This window comes from Cotesia glomerata, linkage group LG1 (genome assembly GCF_020080835.1).
Source record: "Cotesia glomerata isolate CgM1 linkage group LG1, MPM_Cglom_v2.3, whole genome shotgun sequence".
NCBI classification, from domain to species: Eukaryota; Metazoa; Arthropoda; class Insecta; order Hymenoptera; family Braconidae; genus Cotesia; species Cotesia glomerata.
In genome coordinates this window covers 19,095,963-19,112,007 of record NC_058158.1, presented here as the reverse complement: position 1 = coordinate 19,112,007, position 16,045 = coordinate 19,095,963, and the positions used below count along the sequence as shown (strand labels likewise).

General features: G+C 40.3%; 1 protein-coding gene across 1 annotated transcript in view; it reads right to left on the bottom strand.

Moving 5' to 3' along the window:
• LOC123263793 (neurexin-3-like) overlaps nt 1-16,045 on the bottom strand; it is a 763,584-nt gene that overhangs the window by 419,043 nt on the left and 328,496 nt on the right. Inside the window, exons 15-17 of the mRNA XM_044726803.1 lie at nt 12,546-12,991; nt 11,749-12,348; nt 3,778-3,970 (exon numbers count right to left, since the gene is read on the bottom strand). Of these exons, the coding sequence (XP_044582738.1) occupies nt 3,778-3,970; nt 11,749-12,348; nt 12,546-12,991 (1,239 nt within the window). The remainder of the gene's footprint in view (nt 1-3,777; nt 3,971-11,748; nt 12,349-12,545; nt 12,992-16,045) is intronic.

Sequence of the window (16,045 nt, the reverse complement as noted above, 5' to 3'; positions counted from 1 at the left end):
ACACGCACACGCACACGCACACGCACACGCACGCACATGTTCTGTAAATGTATAGAAAAATACTTGAACAACGGTCTCAAGCTCGATCTCGGGCCCCCTGACTCGAGTCTTAACAATAATGGCTGCTGTTCATGCGCAGAGTGTCGAGTAAGAGAGACGCCGGGCTGGCACGTGCATTTTGCAGACTTTGCTTACCGTAACATTTCATAAACACATTTATTTTCGTTATCACTATACGCCTTTGAATATTACTATTAATTTATCAATGATAACATACTAACGTTGCTTTTATTAATAATTACATTTCAATACAATTTTTAACTGATCAGTAAATAAATTCAATAAATTATACGAGTAAATCTCAACGCAATAGTGATCATATTGTAACAATACGCGATTGTCAATTTAACTTAGTGCCTTTCGGCCATCTATACAATTATTGATCATTATCAATAACAAATAGCATCACTGACAATCACATCAATTTATCTGATTTCGACCAATGAAAAGTACATTCTGTAACTTCAAACAATAACCATCCCTTGGCGGCTAAGCTCACCCCTATTATGTCTAACTTAAGTCGTAATTCTCCTACATACACATTAGGGTGATTAAAAAAAACTTTTTAATTTTTTTTTCTCTTTTTTAACTTTTACCCTCTCAAATGTTTCTATTTGATATAAAAAAAATCCTCACTAAACATGAGCCCTATAGCTCAACTCTAAGGGGTCGCTTTTTTTATTTTAGTTCCCTATTTAATTAACATGGGAAAAATTCTTTTTTGTTTTAAATTGAATTTACACATAATTTACGCAATTTTTTACAAAAAACGATTTTACATTCTTAAAGTAGAGTCTTTGAGCTTATAAAACTTATAAAACTCTGTTTGTAATTGATAATGATCAATAAGACGAAGTATGATTATCTCTACAAAAATACTAGTCACAGCTATTTAAAAATGACTAATTTTCGAAATTTAAAGAAATAGTTGGCAATTGGGTCATTCCAAAACTTTTTTTAAATTTAAACTTTTTTTTATTTTTTGGACATGATCTCAAAGTCATCCTTAACGCATGGAAAATCAAAAAAAAAGTTGAAATTAATTTATTATTCAGGCGACTGCGTGGCCGAGCGGTTTAAGTCTTAAACTACCCGTACAGCAGTCGCTCAGGCGTGGGTTCGAGCCCTGGCAGTCGCAATTTTTCTGCGATTCCCAAGGCTTGCTCCCTTGCCGACTGTACCCTGGCCAGGTTTCTGTGGTTTCCTTGGTCACTGTGCTAAGGGGCGGGGCACAGGCAAATGCGGGTACAGGCTGTAAGTCGGCCACAGCCGCGGATAGGAGGTAAAGATGTGTATCTAGACACATCAAGCACAATAAATAGTAGGAAGAGACGTAAAAATCCCACGTGTCTAGGCCAGAAGGCTGACGCGTAAGATTCCAAAAAAAAAAAAAAAAAAATTATTATTTAATATTTCCACGTGATGCATTCAAGTTATAATCCTCAAATTTACAATATTATACATCTGCATAACTTTACCTTATTTAGAAATTGCAAAAAAAAAAATTTTTTCGAAATTTAAAAATTGATATTTTTGAAAAAAAACACCCTTCTAAAATTTCAGAATTTTTCAAGATGATTACTATGTATTATACAGAAAAAATTGAGCTAAAATTTTAACTTCAATCGTCATTTTTAACAATTTTGAAAAATTCAAAATTTGGCATTATTGAAAATTCTGTTCAAAAATATTTTTTTTTCAATATCCCTAAGTGTCCCCTTTCAAACAAACGAAAGGTCATTCCTAAATCTACAAAAGCGTTCGAGATATTACAAAAACAAAATTGAAAAACTGAAAAAATTTCGAAATTTTGAATTAGCATATTTTTTGAAAAAAATTTTTTTATTGTTTTTCCTTTGGCAGAACTTCGTTTTATGATAAACAAAAACTTCTGATAAAAATTTGTCCAAATCGAAAGAGATCGATTCCAACTATTTGTCGATCTGACATAGAATGACCCAATTGCCAACTATTTCTTTAAATTTCGAAATTTAGTCATTTTTAAAGGGCTGTAACTAGTCTTTTAGTAGAGATAATCATACTTTGTCTTAGAGTTTTGTAAAACTCAAAGACTCTACTTTAAGAATATAAAATCATTTTTATTTTAAATTGCGTAAATTAAGTGTAAATTCAATTTAAAACAAAAAAGAATTTTTCCCATGTTAATTAAGGGGGGAGTCTGCTTTAGAAGCTTTAAAAAATCGATTTTTTCGAGGATTTTTTTGGGAAGGAAAGAAATATTCGATTAAAACGAAACTTTCAGGTTTTATTGTTATATATTTCAACAGTCTTCTCAAATTTTTTCATTAAAATATGTCATATTAAGCCTGATACAAGCATTTCGCCGAGGCGCCTCGAGTGTGCATGTGTCGTGCGGCGGGAAAGATACAGGTCGCAATTTCCATCTGAAACAAAAAACCCAAAAAAATTTTCATTTTCAATATTATAGCTTCTAGTTAAACTAAGAAAATTCAACAAAAAGTGAGAAATTCAACAATTTTTCGTAAATTAAAAAAAAATTTATTTTTTTGGAAAAAAAAATTCACTTTAGATTGTTCAAAAAGTGGGTTAATCATAACTTTCTTAATGTTAAAAAACCTAAAAAGGTTCAACTAGAAGAGAATTTAATCCCGAATACAATTAATTTTGTCTCGTTTCGATAGGATGTTTAGTTTTTTTCCTATCTTTCCCGCCAATTAGGAACAATCGTAAAAATGAAAAACCGAGAAATCACGCGTCAACGTTTTCGTATATAAAAAATCGTAATTGAACTTACCGCAATAATATGCTAATCAACGATTCCTGGTCCATAGAGTTGCTCTTCAGACTTTCCCTTTGGATACGTACAATAGTTACAATAGGTAGAATACATACAATAGTTCGAGGGGCGGAGCGCGGGCACTCCGAGCGATCCGGCCGCTCGTATACATGCTCGACGCTTGCTCACCATTCCTCCTGTAACTCCGAAAATATTTTGAATTTGCTTCTGAAATTTTAGGGACACATTCTAGGATAGTTTGGGAAGACATTTTATGCAAAAAAAAAATCGATTTTTTGAAGCCTCTAAAGCAGGCTCCCCACTAAAATGAGAAACTAAAATAAAAAAAGCGACCCCTTAGAGTTGAGCTATAGAGCTCATGTTTGGTGAGGATTTTTTTATATCAAAGAGAAACATTTGAGAGGGTAAGAGTTAAAAAAAAATTAGAAAGTTTTTTCTGATCACCCTAACACACATACAGATACACATATCACACATTCACACGACTTGTACTACATCAAGGAGGTTTTTTCAGCTTTTGCTGAGTTTTCGTCCTCTGGGGAAATAAACATTTTTATACTATCCCCAATATTACGAGTGATCATTTAAATACCTATTTTTAATAAATTAAATATAAAACAAATTAAGACTTACAAAATTTAGTCTAAGTGATTAATTTTTATTCGATGAAACACATACACACACACACACACATACATACATACATACATACATACGTACAGACATAGTGACAACATCTGATAAAAACTCGATCTTCGCAGAACGGGGTAAAACCAATTACTTCCCGTTTTTCGAAAATCTTTGATTCTTTTAGCGGGAAGTTAAAAAAGTGTAGCGATAACACAAAAAGAGTTAATTATAGAGTTGTAATTGCAATACACTAGGTTCTCATTTGTTACTTTGTATTTGATGATAAAAGAATCTTTATTAAGACTTACCAATTGTTTCAAACTCACTCAATTCTTCATCAACCGTAATTTTTCCACGACGATCAATACGGCTTAATGCAATATCATGCCAAGTGCTGTTATCAATTCGATATTTAGATACTCTTTTCTTTAGATATCCACTTCCAAGATCGATATGTAAATACAGATGGCCATCCAATAACTCGAATCCAAATAAGTCAGTCTGTTGAGAAATTTTTATTGAATATATGGTGAGAAAATAAAGACAATCTATATTAAGTTTTAAAAAGTTCAAACGTTTGTGTTTATTTACGAAATTCTTCTGCAAGTTGTCATTATTTTACTGTTGGTTAATCAACTTCAACAAGACTTCAACAAGTCTTTTTTACCGTTAAAAAATTTATAAAACTAGTTGACAATTTGTTAATCACGTATAATTGGCTGTTTAAGTTTCGTATTGCAATACAGTCATAAAAACAAGATAACAGACTGAAAAAAGTTGAATGAATTTGTAACAGGGTACTTTGTTACCTCTGATAGTTAGTTCGAACCGTTGCGAGTTCGATAATTTATCGACGCGACACCAGTGTGCGATGGTCTCGGTAGTAGGTAGTAGGGAGAAGGGTGACGGGCCGGAGCAAGCACGAGTGGGGTAGTGGCCGGTGAACAAGACAGAAGAGGTTGTACTACCGAACGTTCCGGACACAGTTGAGATAATCAGGTAAATATCCAGTCGCACGTTCACTTAACTGGAACGCAAGCGATGTTTTATATTTAATAATTGTTCCTAATTAATAAATTACATGATACTAATCCAATTGGTTCGTCTAGGAATAATTGTTGCGGTTGGAAGGAGTACAAAATCCCCGAGAGTACGAGTAACGACGAGGCGGCAGCAGAACAAAGCCGTGGCTATAAGTTGGCGGGAAGTAGTTCGTCGATTGCAAGGTACATTGTCAAGTCTCGTGGGTAAAATTCGACTGTGGTTAGCACCCGGTCTTATTTACTCTTCTGGACAAGGTTTAATTATTTTTATTGGGTTGAGTGAATTAAATTGATTATTGGGTAAAATAAAATTGCTGGAGAATTCTGTGGTCCGACACCCGGAATATATTTATTGACCTTGAGGTGAGTTTTATGTTAAGATAATTACGCGTCATTTTAAAATCAGTTTTAATGAATTAATTTAATTAATTATTATTAATTTGTGGTTAAGTCATAATTTTAATTATTGGTGGTTAGATGAAATTTTTATAAGAAAGTGGTTGTATATTTGTCGCTACGCAGAACGTTTTAACTGCGCGTCTAAAATCACAAGGTCATGTTTACTGGCATCATGTAATTCTATTGTATTGAAAATAGTCACCGGATAAATTAGTTAGTTCGGTTAGATAAAGTTAATATTTTATTTTAATTAATTCGGTTTGGGTTATGAGTGATAGAGAGTGAGACTTTGACAAGAAGCTTCTGATAAATGGTACGGTTTCCCCTCTATATCAGAAGTTTTTCCAAATTTTGGTAATAGGTTGAGAAAATTGACGAGTAGCTTCTGGTAAATGGTACGGTTTTCCCTCTATATCAAAAGTTTACAATAAAATTGGTCATTGGTAATACGGAATATCGGTAAATAATTGGAGGTCATGTGGTCTACATACCCGTGAATTAAGGTACGGTTTCCCCTCTGTTTTACGGGTATTAATTAAGAAATTATTTAGATAAAATTGGCAATGGAATTTATAGTATGCGTGTGAGAGTGATTATTGTGAAATAAATGATTGGTAACCACGAATTATTAGTTTTATTCATTTCTAAATAATTTTCAATTCTCTCTGCCCTGTAGATTATCTCTCATGTTCTTACGGTTTCCAGGACATCGTTGTAACAACCTGGTGGCGCCCTAAATTTAACATTTAAAAATAATAATCTAATGGTATGGATAGTTAACATCTAATTAATAAATTAAGGCTGCTATGGAACGGCGGGAATAAAAACCCCTGTTACAAATTAGTGATGAATGAAGAAAAAAACCTTGAAAACGGTTGATCCTACAGACCATCCATTGAACTTTTCGCTTTGTACGAGTTTGAAACGCACAAAAAATAAACTGTTCCAAACTTTCGATAATTTGAAGATGTGACGATGCTAAACATCGTGTGCCTCCGACCGGACTCGAGTTTGTCCGGGAGCGTCGCAAGACGGCCGCATAAGTTATAAAAAGGCGCGCAACTACGGAAGCTTACAGTAGGCTTGTGGTGAAGTGGTGCTCCACACGGCCACTTGTGAACATGTGCACACGTTCACTCGGCCACGCGTGCGTGTGTGTGGGGTAAGTGCAGGCATTTGCTTTTCCGGCCCGAGGTAAGTAACAAAAAATGTTTATTGTCTTTCTCTCACAATTGAAAAATTCAAAACGGAAATTCAGTTCATCGGCGTCTCTCTATGAGAGATTATAAAGTCAAAACTTTTATTTGCAATAAAAACAGTACAAATTGTGATTTAATTTATTGAAAACCGCTAGGGATAAATTTTTTATAAATGAAAGATTTTCTACCGTGAAAAAAAAAGTAGTTTATTGGCCGAAAAAATTCATTATTGACAGTTTTTAATAAATAAAATCACGACTTGTATTTTTAACTTCCCGCTAAGAAAATTGAAAATTCTCAAAAATCGGGAAGTTATTGTTTTTACCCCGTTTTTCGAAAATCGAGTTTTCATCAGATCTCGACGTTTTAAGGTCCTAGGAAGCTTCCCTGACTATTCCTGCGATGGTGTCTGTATGTATGTATGTATGTATGTATGTATGTATGTATGTATGTATGTATGTATGTATGTATGTATGTATGTATGTATGTATGTATGTATGTATGTATGTATGTATGTATGTATGTATGTATGTATGTATGTATGTATTATAACGTTAAATCTGGAGATTAGGGGGTTGGTGGGTGGTCTCCTTGAACTAAACTACAAACGATATCTTTAATAGGAAACCTAGAGATTTAACCCCAAACGTTATACTTCCGACTCTCATACTCCCGCGAACTGCCTCATCTATAACCGTAAGGACGCCAGATAATTTTATTTGCGAGAAATTACCAAAACTCAAAGAACTGTAACAACAAGGCTGGGAGCTGCAGCAGTGAAGGCGGGTATACTCGGTGTCGCTCAGTGTGTGGATTGTGGAGAGAGGGGGTGATCCGGTTGCACGTTGGGGAAACGTGTGTAAATCAAGACGCTGATGTTTCGGATTGATAGCTGATTTATTAACAAAGTCCCAAAAAAACTTAACAAAACTTTAACTATAATGGTTACAACAAAACAGATACAGGAACTTAATTACCGGAAACTCGAATAAATATAACCGTTACAGAACTCAATATAACTTTTAGCTAGAAATACAAAAATTAAATAATTCTAATTACATTTGATTCTTACTGGAGCGATAACCCAATTAAAGTATAAATATCTAAAATGACCTGGGGCTTCAAAACATACCTTTCACAAAATCCTTAACTCTCTTAACCGTACAAAATAAAAACTCATAAAATATACCTTAAACTGAGCATCCTTCTTACTTTACTCAAAGAAAAAGAATAAATTTAAAACGTACCGCAACAAACGTTTTACAAGAGGACTATTCCCCAGAATACGAAATTAACTCGACAGAAATAACATAAATTAAATAATACCTTCTTTCTTTTTCCCGAGCCAGGATCGTCCATGGTGGCTACCTCTCCTGGAGCCGGTATAAGTAGGGAATCGTAAAAGGATTTTACAAGAGGTTCTAACCCTCAAAATTAACACTGACCAAAGGCTTCCACAGGCACAATGGTCCGATCACACCTGTGGCCTGCCAAATTTTAACGTGGACCAGCGGTACTCTCGGCGAGGTTGGTCAAGTCTCGTCAGAAATACCAAAACCACCACAAGGGCAAAATTACTAAAACCGATTCCTACTCACACCTGACTCCTCCCATGTTGGAGCGCCAGCATTACAGCTGGACTTCCGTAGTCCACCAGGAGTCTCAAAAGGGCTAGTTACCTAGCATCCACGAGGCCGGGTGACTTATCGTCCCGCTCCACGGCAACGTAGACTCGTCCACAAGCTCGAGACGCCAACTAATAACTTTACTCTTTACTTTACCTTACTCACACAAAACTCAATCACTTTCCTCATTATTACTCTTAAATCTGTAGCTATAACCCAAACGACTCGAAGCTAATTAAATAATTAATTAAATAAACAAAAGAAGAGAGAATCTGTAGCATAATCGTCTCTGAAGACGAATAAAAATTTATCGGGAACGCGTCCATCCTGGACAAAGACTGAATAATTTTTCTGTAGCGTCTAACCTGGACAACGGTTGAAGACCGACTATCTGGAACACGTCTGTCTCGGACGGCGGTCGAACTCGAACTCTCTTGATCGATGATCACTCCTCTATCTTACTGTAACTAATTCGCGAACTAATTCCCCAAATCCTGTATTACCGCGAGGCTTGATATCGCGGCCTCCTACTTTACCTAACCCTGTAACTAACTATCCACAATTACCATAAATCAATAAAAAAAAAATTTTAAATCGTTCTATTTACAGTATCTTGGGTTATCGCTGTACAATATTTTTGAGCTTTTGAGCTAGTGCTCGATGTGACGCTCAGTTGTCACAGACCCCATGTGAAAAATAACGTCACAGTATGTATATATGTATGTGTGTATGTATATTTTTTTTTTTAACTTAGGGGGGAGGGAATCCCTTTTACGGATTCCAGGCATAGCTGTTCGGCCTGGATATGTGGTGACTCGACGCAGCGTCACACTAAAACTCGACGCTAACGCCCCTACCCACTAAACCCTAAACCCCTTTTCTTCATTCCTCTAATCCCTCATGGAAACCGCCGTCAGGCATTACTTCGTGAGGGGAGTATCTAGCTACTACTATTCCTTCTGGTGGCTAAGGTGTTATTTTTCCTTCCTTCTAGTTTCTGCCATTTGCCCTATTTCTTTCAATGGAACGCAGCTCTGTAAGCAATTCGGTGGTAAACGTGCTTGTGGCGTTCCAGGCAGATTTGGATGACAGCATTTCTTCTACTATTGACTCTGGTGTGATTTTCTTGTTCAGGATCTTCTCGAACTCATCACACTGTGGGTTAAAACGAGGGCACTCAAAGAAAACGTGCTCCGCATTTTCAGCAACTCTTGGGCAAGACGGACACTCTGGGGAATTATCGTGCTTAAAGCGATCAAGGTGCTCCCGGAAACAGCCGTATCCTGACAACATCTAGGTCAGATAGTAGTTGGCCTCGCCGTGATTCCGGTTAAGCCAAACGACAATCCTTGGTATAAGTCGATGAGTCCATCTTTCCTTCTCCGCAGCATCCCATAGTTGTTGCCATCTTGCTATACTATGTTGTCGCTCTTCAGTTCTCAGTTCTTCAGCGCTCAGTGTAGATGACCTTTTTCGGTGGTAGAGGTTCCGTCCTTCGTCAGCTAGGACTCTAAGAGGCAGAGTTCCAGAAATGACGCCCACTGCCTCCTCGGATATTGTGCGGAAGGCGCTTGGAACTCTCAGTACATTTAATCGGTAGACCAGTCCGATTTTCCTCCATGATTCTTGGGTCTTTAGCGCGTCTGCCCAAACGGATATTCCATATGTGAGCACTGATGTGACTACTGACGACAGCAATAGTCTCCTGTTCTGCATCGGGCCTCCAACATTCGGCATCAGTCTTGATAGACTAGTTACCACCGCTGATGCTTTAGCACTTACGTGTTCGATCTGTTGCTTAAAGTTCAGTCGGGCATCCAGCGTCACCCCCAGATATCGGATAAATGGTTGCGATGCGATCTCCTGCTCGCCGACATTCAGCTTGATGTTTTCTACGATCTTTCTGCTGGTGATGAGCACAGCTTCTGTTTTGTGCTTGGCTAACTCCAACTTCATCATCTCCATCCATAGATTAATCCGGCTAAAAGTGATATCGAAAGTCAGATTGATCTCTTCCAAGTGTTTCGCGACAATCACTACCGCTTCGTCATCGGCATATGCAACAAGTTTCACCTCTGATGGTAATGCAACTCTCAGGAGACCATCATACATGATATTCCACAGCAAAGGTCACAGAACCGAGCCCTGTGGCACTCCTCCGGTTATTTTGTACTCCCTTGGACCGTTTTTAGTGTCATATTTAAGGACTCTGTCTGTAAAGTAGATTGCTACCATTCAGTGCAGGTATCCTGGCACTTCTTTATCTTCGAGAGCTCGCATGATGCAGTCCCAATTAGCGGAATTGAAGGCATTTTTGATGTCCAAGGCAGCCACTAAACAATACTTCTCTCTGCCATGTTCCTATCTCTTTCCAGCGATTGCCTCCTTAGATGTATCGACCACCAGGTTATTCGCATCCAGCGTTGATCGTCCTTTCCAAAAACCATTCTGGCCTTCTGCTCAGAGTGGATCAACGGCTGCTTCTATTCGTTGGTGCATTATACGCTCTAATATCTTACCCGCTGTATCCAGCATGCAGAGTGGTCGGTAGGATGATGGCTCATCCGGTGGCTTCTTCCCTTTAGGGAGAAGTACAAGTCTTTGCTGTTTCCATCTTCTAGGAAAAATCCCTTCTTTGAGGTACGAATCGAAGGTATCTAAGAATAGATTTGGCGCTGCTTTAATAGCTGTTTTTAATGCAATATTCGGGATTCCATCCAATCCCGGCGACTTATTATTCCCTACTCGGTTACACGCCTCCATCAGTTCCTCTTCTGTGACAGGTTGAATGTTTTCTGGATTTACTGGCAATGAAGAATAGCCAAACTTACTTTGTCGAGGAAACCGCGTAGAAACTATTTTTTCCAGGAGCTGTGGACACGTAGGTGATGGCATTGGCTGGCGCTTCAGGTGGGTCATGACCACCCTATACGGTCTGCCCCATGGGTCCTTTTCTACCTCATCGACGAGTTACTTCCAACAGCGTCTTTTCCTATCTTTGATGGCCTTGTTCAGTTCTCGACGGTCCTTTTTGTATTCTGCGACCAGCTCCGCAGAGTTAGGTCCTCGGTGGCCACGCTGTGATAATCTTCTCTTTTTATGACAAGCTGTGCAAAGGGCGTTAATCTGATCATTCCACCAGTGCACCGATGGTCTTTTATTGATGCCACGCTTACGGGGCATGCAGGTGTCGCACGCCTGGGAAATTCTCGTCATTAAGTCCTTCATCTTCTCTACAGCATTTCCTGTGATGATGGTCGAGTCACTGTCTAAGGCTACTACCAAAGCTTCCGAGTCAAAGTCTTTCACTTTCCATCCAGCTGCATTAGTTTGTCTAGTTGCTCTTTAAAGGTTCCGGCCAGCCGATATTTCCCAAAGTATTGCACTGTGGTCGCTGGCGGTGTAGGTGTTTAAGACTTCCCAAGAATAGTTTCCTTTCAATAAGCTGCTGCTGACGAATGTGAGGTCTATTATCGAACTAGCCTCTCCCTTGGTATATGTTGGTGTTTCACCGATGTTGAGAAGGACCACGTCCAGTGAGGCCATTGCTTCACGTAGTGCCTTGCCTCGCGCATGAGTCTGCTTGCTGCCCCAGTCTACCGCCCAGGAATTGAAGTCCCCTGCTATAGCTATTGGGTAGTATTGCTTTGCATCTTCGGTCAGTCGATCCAGGAAGTCAGTAAAGTCGACAATGGAAAGGCTAGGTGATGCATAGCAACAATAAAAACGGATGTCGTTAATAGACGCTGCTACAAAGCCGATGCTATCATTGCTCACTATGCTCTGGAAGGGAAGTTTGCCACAGGACTAGATGACAGCCTTGGTGGTGCTGTCAGTTTCCCAAGGTTGGTTATTCAGGTGTCTGTATGGCTCTGCTATTATTACTAAATCAAGCTCTAATTCGTGCACGGTCTGCACGAGCAGGTCATGCGCGGCCTCACAGTGATTGAGGTTAAGCTATAATATCCTTATGTTTGCTTGCTTGTCATTCTCTGGAGTGCCTCTTTGTATACCGGGCACCTGTATGTGCCGGCGTGATGGGCAGCGTTCTCTGTGCTCTTATTTTCCGCGTATAATACACACTTCGCTGGGTTTTTACAGTCCGCAATCTTGTGTCCTTCTTGGCCGCATTTGATGCATAGCTTGGATCGATCTATCTTGCTTCTGCGTTGGGATCCGTGGTGCCCGAAATGCCAGCATTTGTAACATTGGGTAGGTTTCCTCGTGGCTCTAATACGGCAGTTGACCCAGCCAATTCGGATTTTACCGCTTCCGTCTAATATCTTCTGAGCTGCTGCAGCCGGTAGTGTCACGACAGCGGTTTGGGTACCTCTGTAGGCTTTGCGGATCTTGATTGTCCCTGGTGGTATTTCGCAGAGCTCTTTGGTTACCGTATGCAGGGCAGCCTGAATATCCTGCTTTGTTGTGGTGTCATCTAGGTCTCGGATCTCGATGTCTTCTTGTGGCCCTTTGCAGATCAATTTGGCCTTCTCCTTAAGAATGTTTGCGATGGTCTGTTGCAGGCCTTGGCCTTTGTCCACGCTCTTCCGTGAAATTGTGATCAGCAAGTCCCCGCTTCTGGTCTCGTTGATCTTGTCCACCGTTGTGCGAACCTGCTCATCAGGGACGTCCTTTTTTATGCGACGCAGAATCTCGGCTCACTTTGCTTTCTCGGCCGGGCGGATGATCAGTGCGTCGAGTCTGATCCATTTGAGCGGTTTTTTGCGCTTAGGCTCCGGCCTGGGCATCTTTGAAGGCTCCTTTGGGAGCTGTTCTTTGGCTAGCCTCCATTTCTCTTCCTTGTGTGGACATCTTTCCAATCAGTCGCGTCTTTTTTTTCGGCGTTCTGCTTCATCACGTTTTTCGGAGGACTTGGTTTCAAGTCCTTTTTCTTTGTTAATCGCCCATCTATTCCATCTGAAGAGTTTCGGTCCTTCCTCTTGTTAGACTTATTGGAAGTATGACCTTCGTCTTTAGCATCAGATTCACCGTCACCATCGCCTCCAGTGTCCATTGATACTTCGATCTCCACAATAAGTTGACTGCTCTTCTCCGGCGTAAGACGAGGAGTGAGTCGTCGAGGTGACTGCCATTCTTCGTCCAGTTTTTTAAACCTTCGAAGGGCGTTAACTACCCCGGTTGCCTTGGCCTTTACCTCGTTATGGATATTGACCTTTGATTGGACAAACTCATGCAGTTCGCTGGTCAGCTTTTCGAGGCGTTCCATCGCTTGCGTCCTCTTCATCTCAATGCTTGCTGTAATCGCTACTTTTTAGGCGTGAAGCCCACTAATACTCCTGTCCTTTTTTTGTTTTTTCGTTTCTTCCATGATTTTGAGTGATACTCCAAAGCAAAAGGTCGTCTTCGAACGCGATGCCTCCGGAAGTGGAGGGGTGATCACTCGTACAGCTACCTCCATTGTTATAAGAGCTTCCGGTCATTGAAGCGGGAAATCTCAACCGCTTCGACCCTGCACCTGCTTCCTTCATCGGCTTCCTCTTGCTCCCGTGGGTGCGGCACGTAGATGCCGGGAGTTACCACGTACACCGCGCTATAAGGATCATCTCACACATCTCTTTCAAGCAGCGTCACCGTATCCGCTTGCGTACGTGACCCTAGGTCAGATGGTGTGACCAACCCATCCTGCCGAAAGGGGAGTTTTCGTTTTTGACCGCGAGAGCTATTTTATTTGGCTCTTACCCTCTGCTCCGAAGAACAGCGAGCTTTCTCTGACCCACAAAGATAGACGGACAATGGCTGTGACTCTCCAGCTCCGATGCCTGATTTGGTCCGCAAGGGCTATTTTATTTCGCCCCGATCCACCGATCTTACGACCGGTTAGGACCCCGCCCCCTATCTGCCACATGGCGGCCCATCATAGGTTAATCGCGTCCAGGGTTGATCGTCCTTTCCGAAATCCGTACTACTTGTCTGCTAAGAGTGGATCGACAACTGCTTCTATACTTTAATGGATTATACGTTCTAGTATCTTACCGGCTGTATCCAGCATGCAGAGTGGACGATAAGATGACGGTTCTTCCGGTGGCTTTTTTCCTTTAGGAAGTAGTACCAGCCGTTGTTGTTTCCACTTCCGAGGAAAAATCCCTTCCTTCAAGCAGATGTTGTAGACGTCGAGGAATAACGCTGGCGCTGCTTTAATAGATGTTTTCAAGGCAATATTAGGGATTCCGTCCAATCCCGGTGCTTTATTATTCCCGACGCGGTTACAAGCTTCCATCAGTTCTTCTTTCGTGACAGGTGGAATATCATTCAGTTTGTCCTATGTCAACAGATAGTTCAAAACGCGCTGTCGTGGAAACAGCGCAGTCACGATCTTCTGTAAGAGTTGAGGACACGTAGGAGACGGCATTGGTTGATATTTCAGGTGTGCCATGACTACCTTGTAAGGTCTACCCCACAAGTCTTTGTCTACCTCGTTGATTAGCTCTTTCCAGCACTTCTTCTTGCTATCCTTGATGGCTTTATTTAAATGTCGACGAGCTTTCTTGTATTCTGCGACTAGTTCCGCTGAGTCAGGCCGTTGATAACCACACTGAGATATTCTTCTTTTCTTGAGACACTCTTTCCGTAGGAAGCTGATGTGTTCGTTCCACCAGTGCACCGAAGGTCTTTGGTTCATGCCCCGTTTACGGAGCATACAGGTGTCGCAAGCCTGGGTCACTCTCTTCATCAAGTCCTTGGTCATTTCTTCTGCAGATCCAGTAGTAAGCGGTTCACTATTTAGGGCAGCTGCTAGAGCACCTGGGTCAAAGGATTTCACCTTTCACCCAACGATGTCAAGTTTCTTAGCCGGTCTTCTAGGATTCTGGTCCTTTGATACTTCCCAGAGAATCGCATTGTGATCGCTGGCCGTGTAGATCTCCATCACCTTCCAGTCGTAGTTTCCTTTGATGAGGCTGCTGCTGACAAAAGTAAGATCCACAATAGAACTTGCGTCTCCTTTAGTGTACGTCGGCGCATCGCCGCTGTTTAACAATACTACATCTAACGTAGAAAAAGCTTCCAGTAGTTCTTTACCTCGAGCGTTGGTGTGTTTGCTGCCCCATTCCACTGCCCAGGCGTTGAAGTCTCCAGCTATTGCCACTGGGTAGTACTGCTTCGCGTCTTCCGTCAGTCGAACCAGAAAGTCCATGAATTCAACAATAGTGAGGCTAGGTAGTGCGTAACAGCTGTAAAAGCGGATGCCATCTACCGATACTGCTACAAAGCCGGCGCTGCTATTGTTAACGACACTCTGGAAGGGGAGCTTGCGACAGGACCATATGACAGCTTTTGTGGTGCAGTCAGTTTCCCATGGTTGGCCGCCGAGGTGTTTATACAGTTCCAATATAAGCACAAGGTCAAGCTTCTGTTCACGTACTGTCGGCATGAGCAAATCATGTGCCGCCTCACAGTGGTTGATGTTTAGCTGCAGTATTCTCATTTTCGTTTATCAGTTATCTTCTTGAGTGCCTCTTGGTATACTGGGCATCTGCTTGTGCCGGCATAATGGGCGTTATTCTCTGTACCGGGTTGATCAGCACACAGTGCGCATTTAGCAGGCTTATTACATTCGGCGATTTTGTGTCCCTCTTCTCCACATTTAATGCAAAGTTTGGAGCGGTCGACTACACTTGTGCACTGAACCGCACGGTGCCCGAAATGCCAGCATTTATAACATCGGACTGGTCTTAGTACTGTTCTAATACGACAATTGGTCCAGCCGATCCTAATCTTGCCGTGTTTTCCTACCACTTTCTGCGCTACCGTTGCTGCCAGAGTCACCGACGCAATTTGTGTTCTGCTTATATATATATATATATATATATATATATATATAATAATCACAAAATAAGAAAGAATACAAATTTCCGAAAAAAAAAAAATAATATGGTAAGACATTAATAAAATTAATATTAAGATTAGCATTAAGCCAGTATAAAATTACTTGTAATATTAGTCATAAGTGAAAAATTTATTGATTGTGAAATATATCATAAAAAAATATGTATATTATTGAATAGTATTAACGGAACCCGGTGGTCTAGCGGCCTAAAATTTAAGCTATTTCAAAAATTTTATGTCTATATAAAGGTCATGACTAATGCTTTAAAATTTCTGTTACACTTATTCTATTACTTATCACCTACACGAAAATAAAAATCAAAACAAAAAAAAATTTTTTTTTAATTAGAAAAATGGCGCTAAAGTTACCTTCTCCAAAAAAACTGGACCTTACTAGCGCAGGTCGATTGAACTCTCCCTCTGATCTGAAATAGAAAAATTTCAAAAACGGTTGACCCTAAAGAC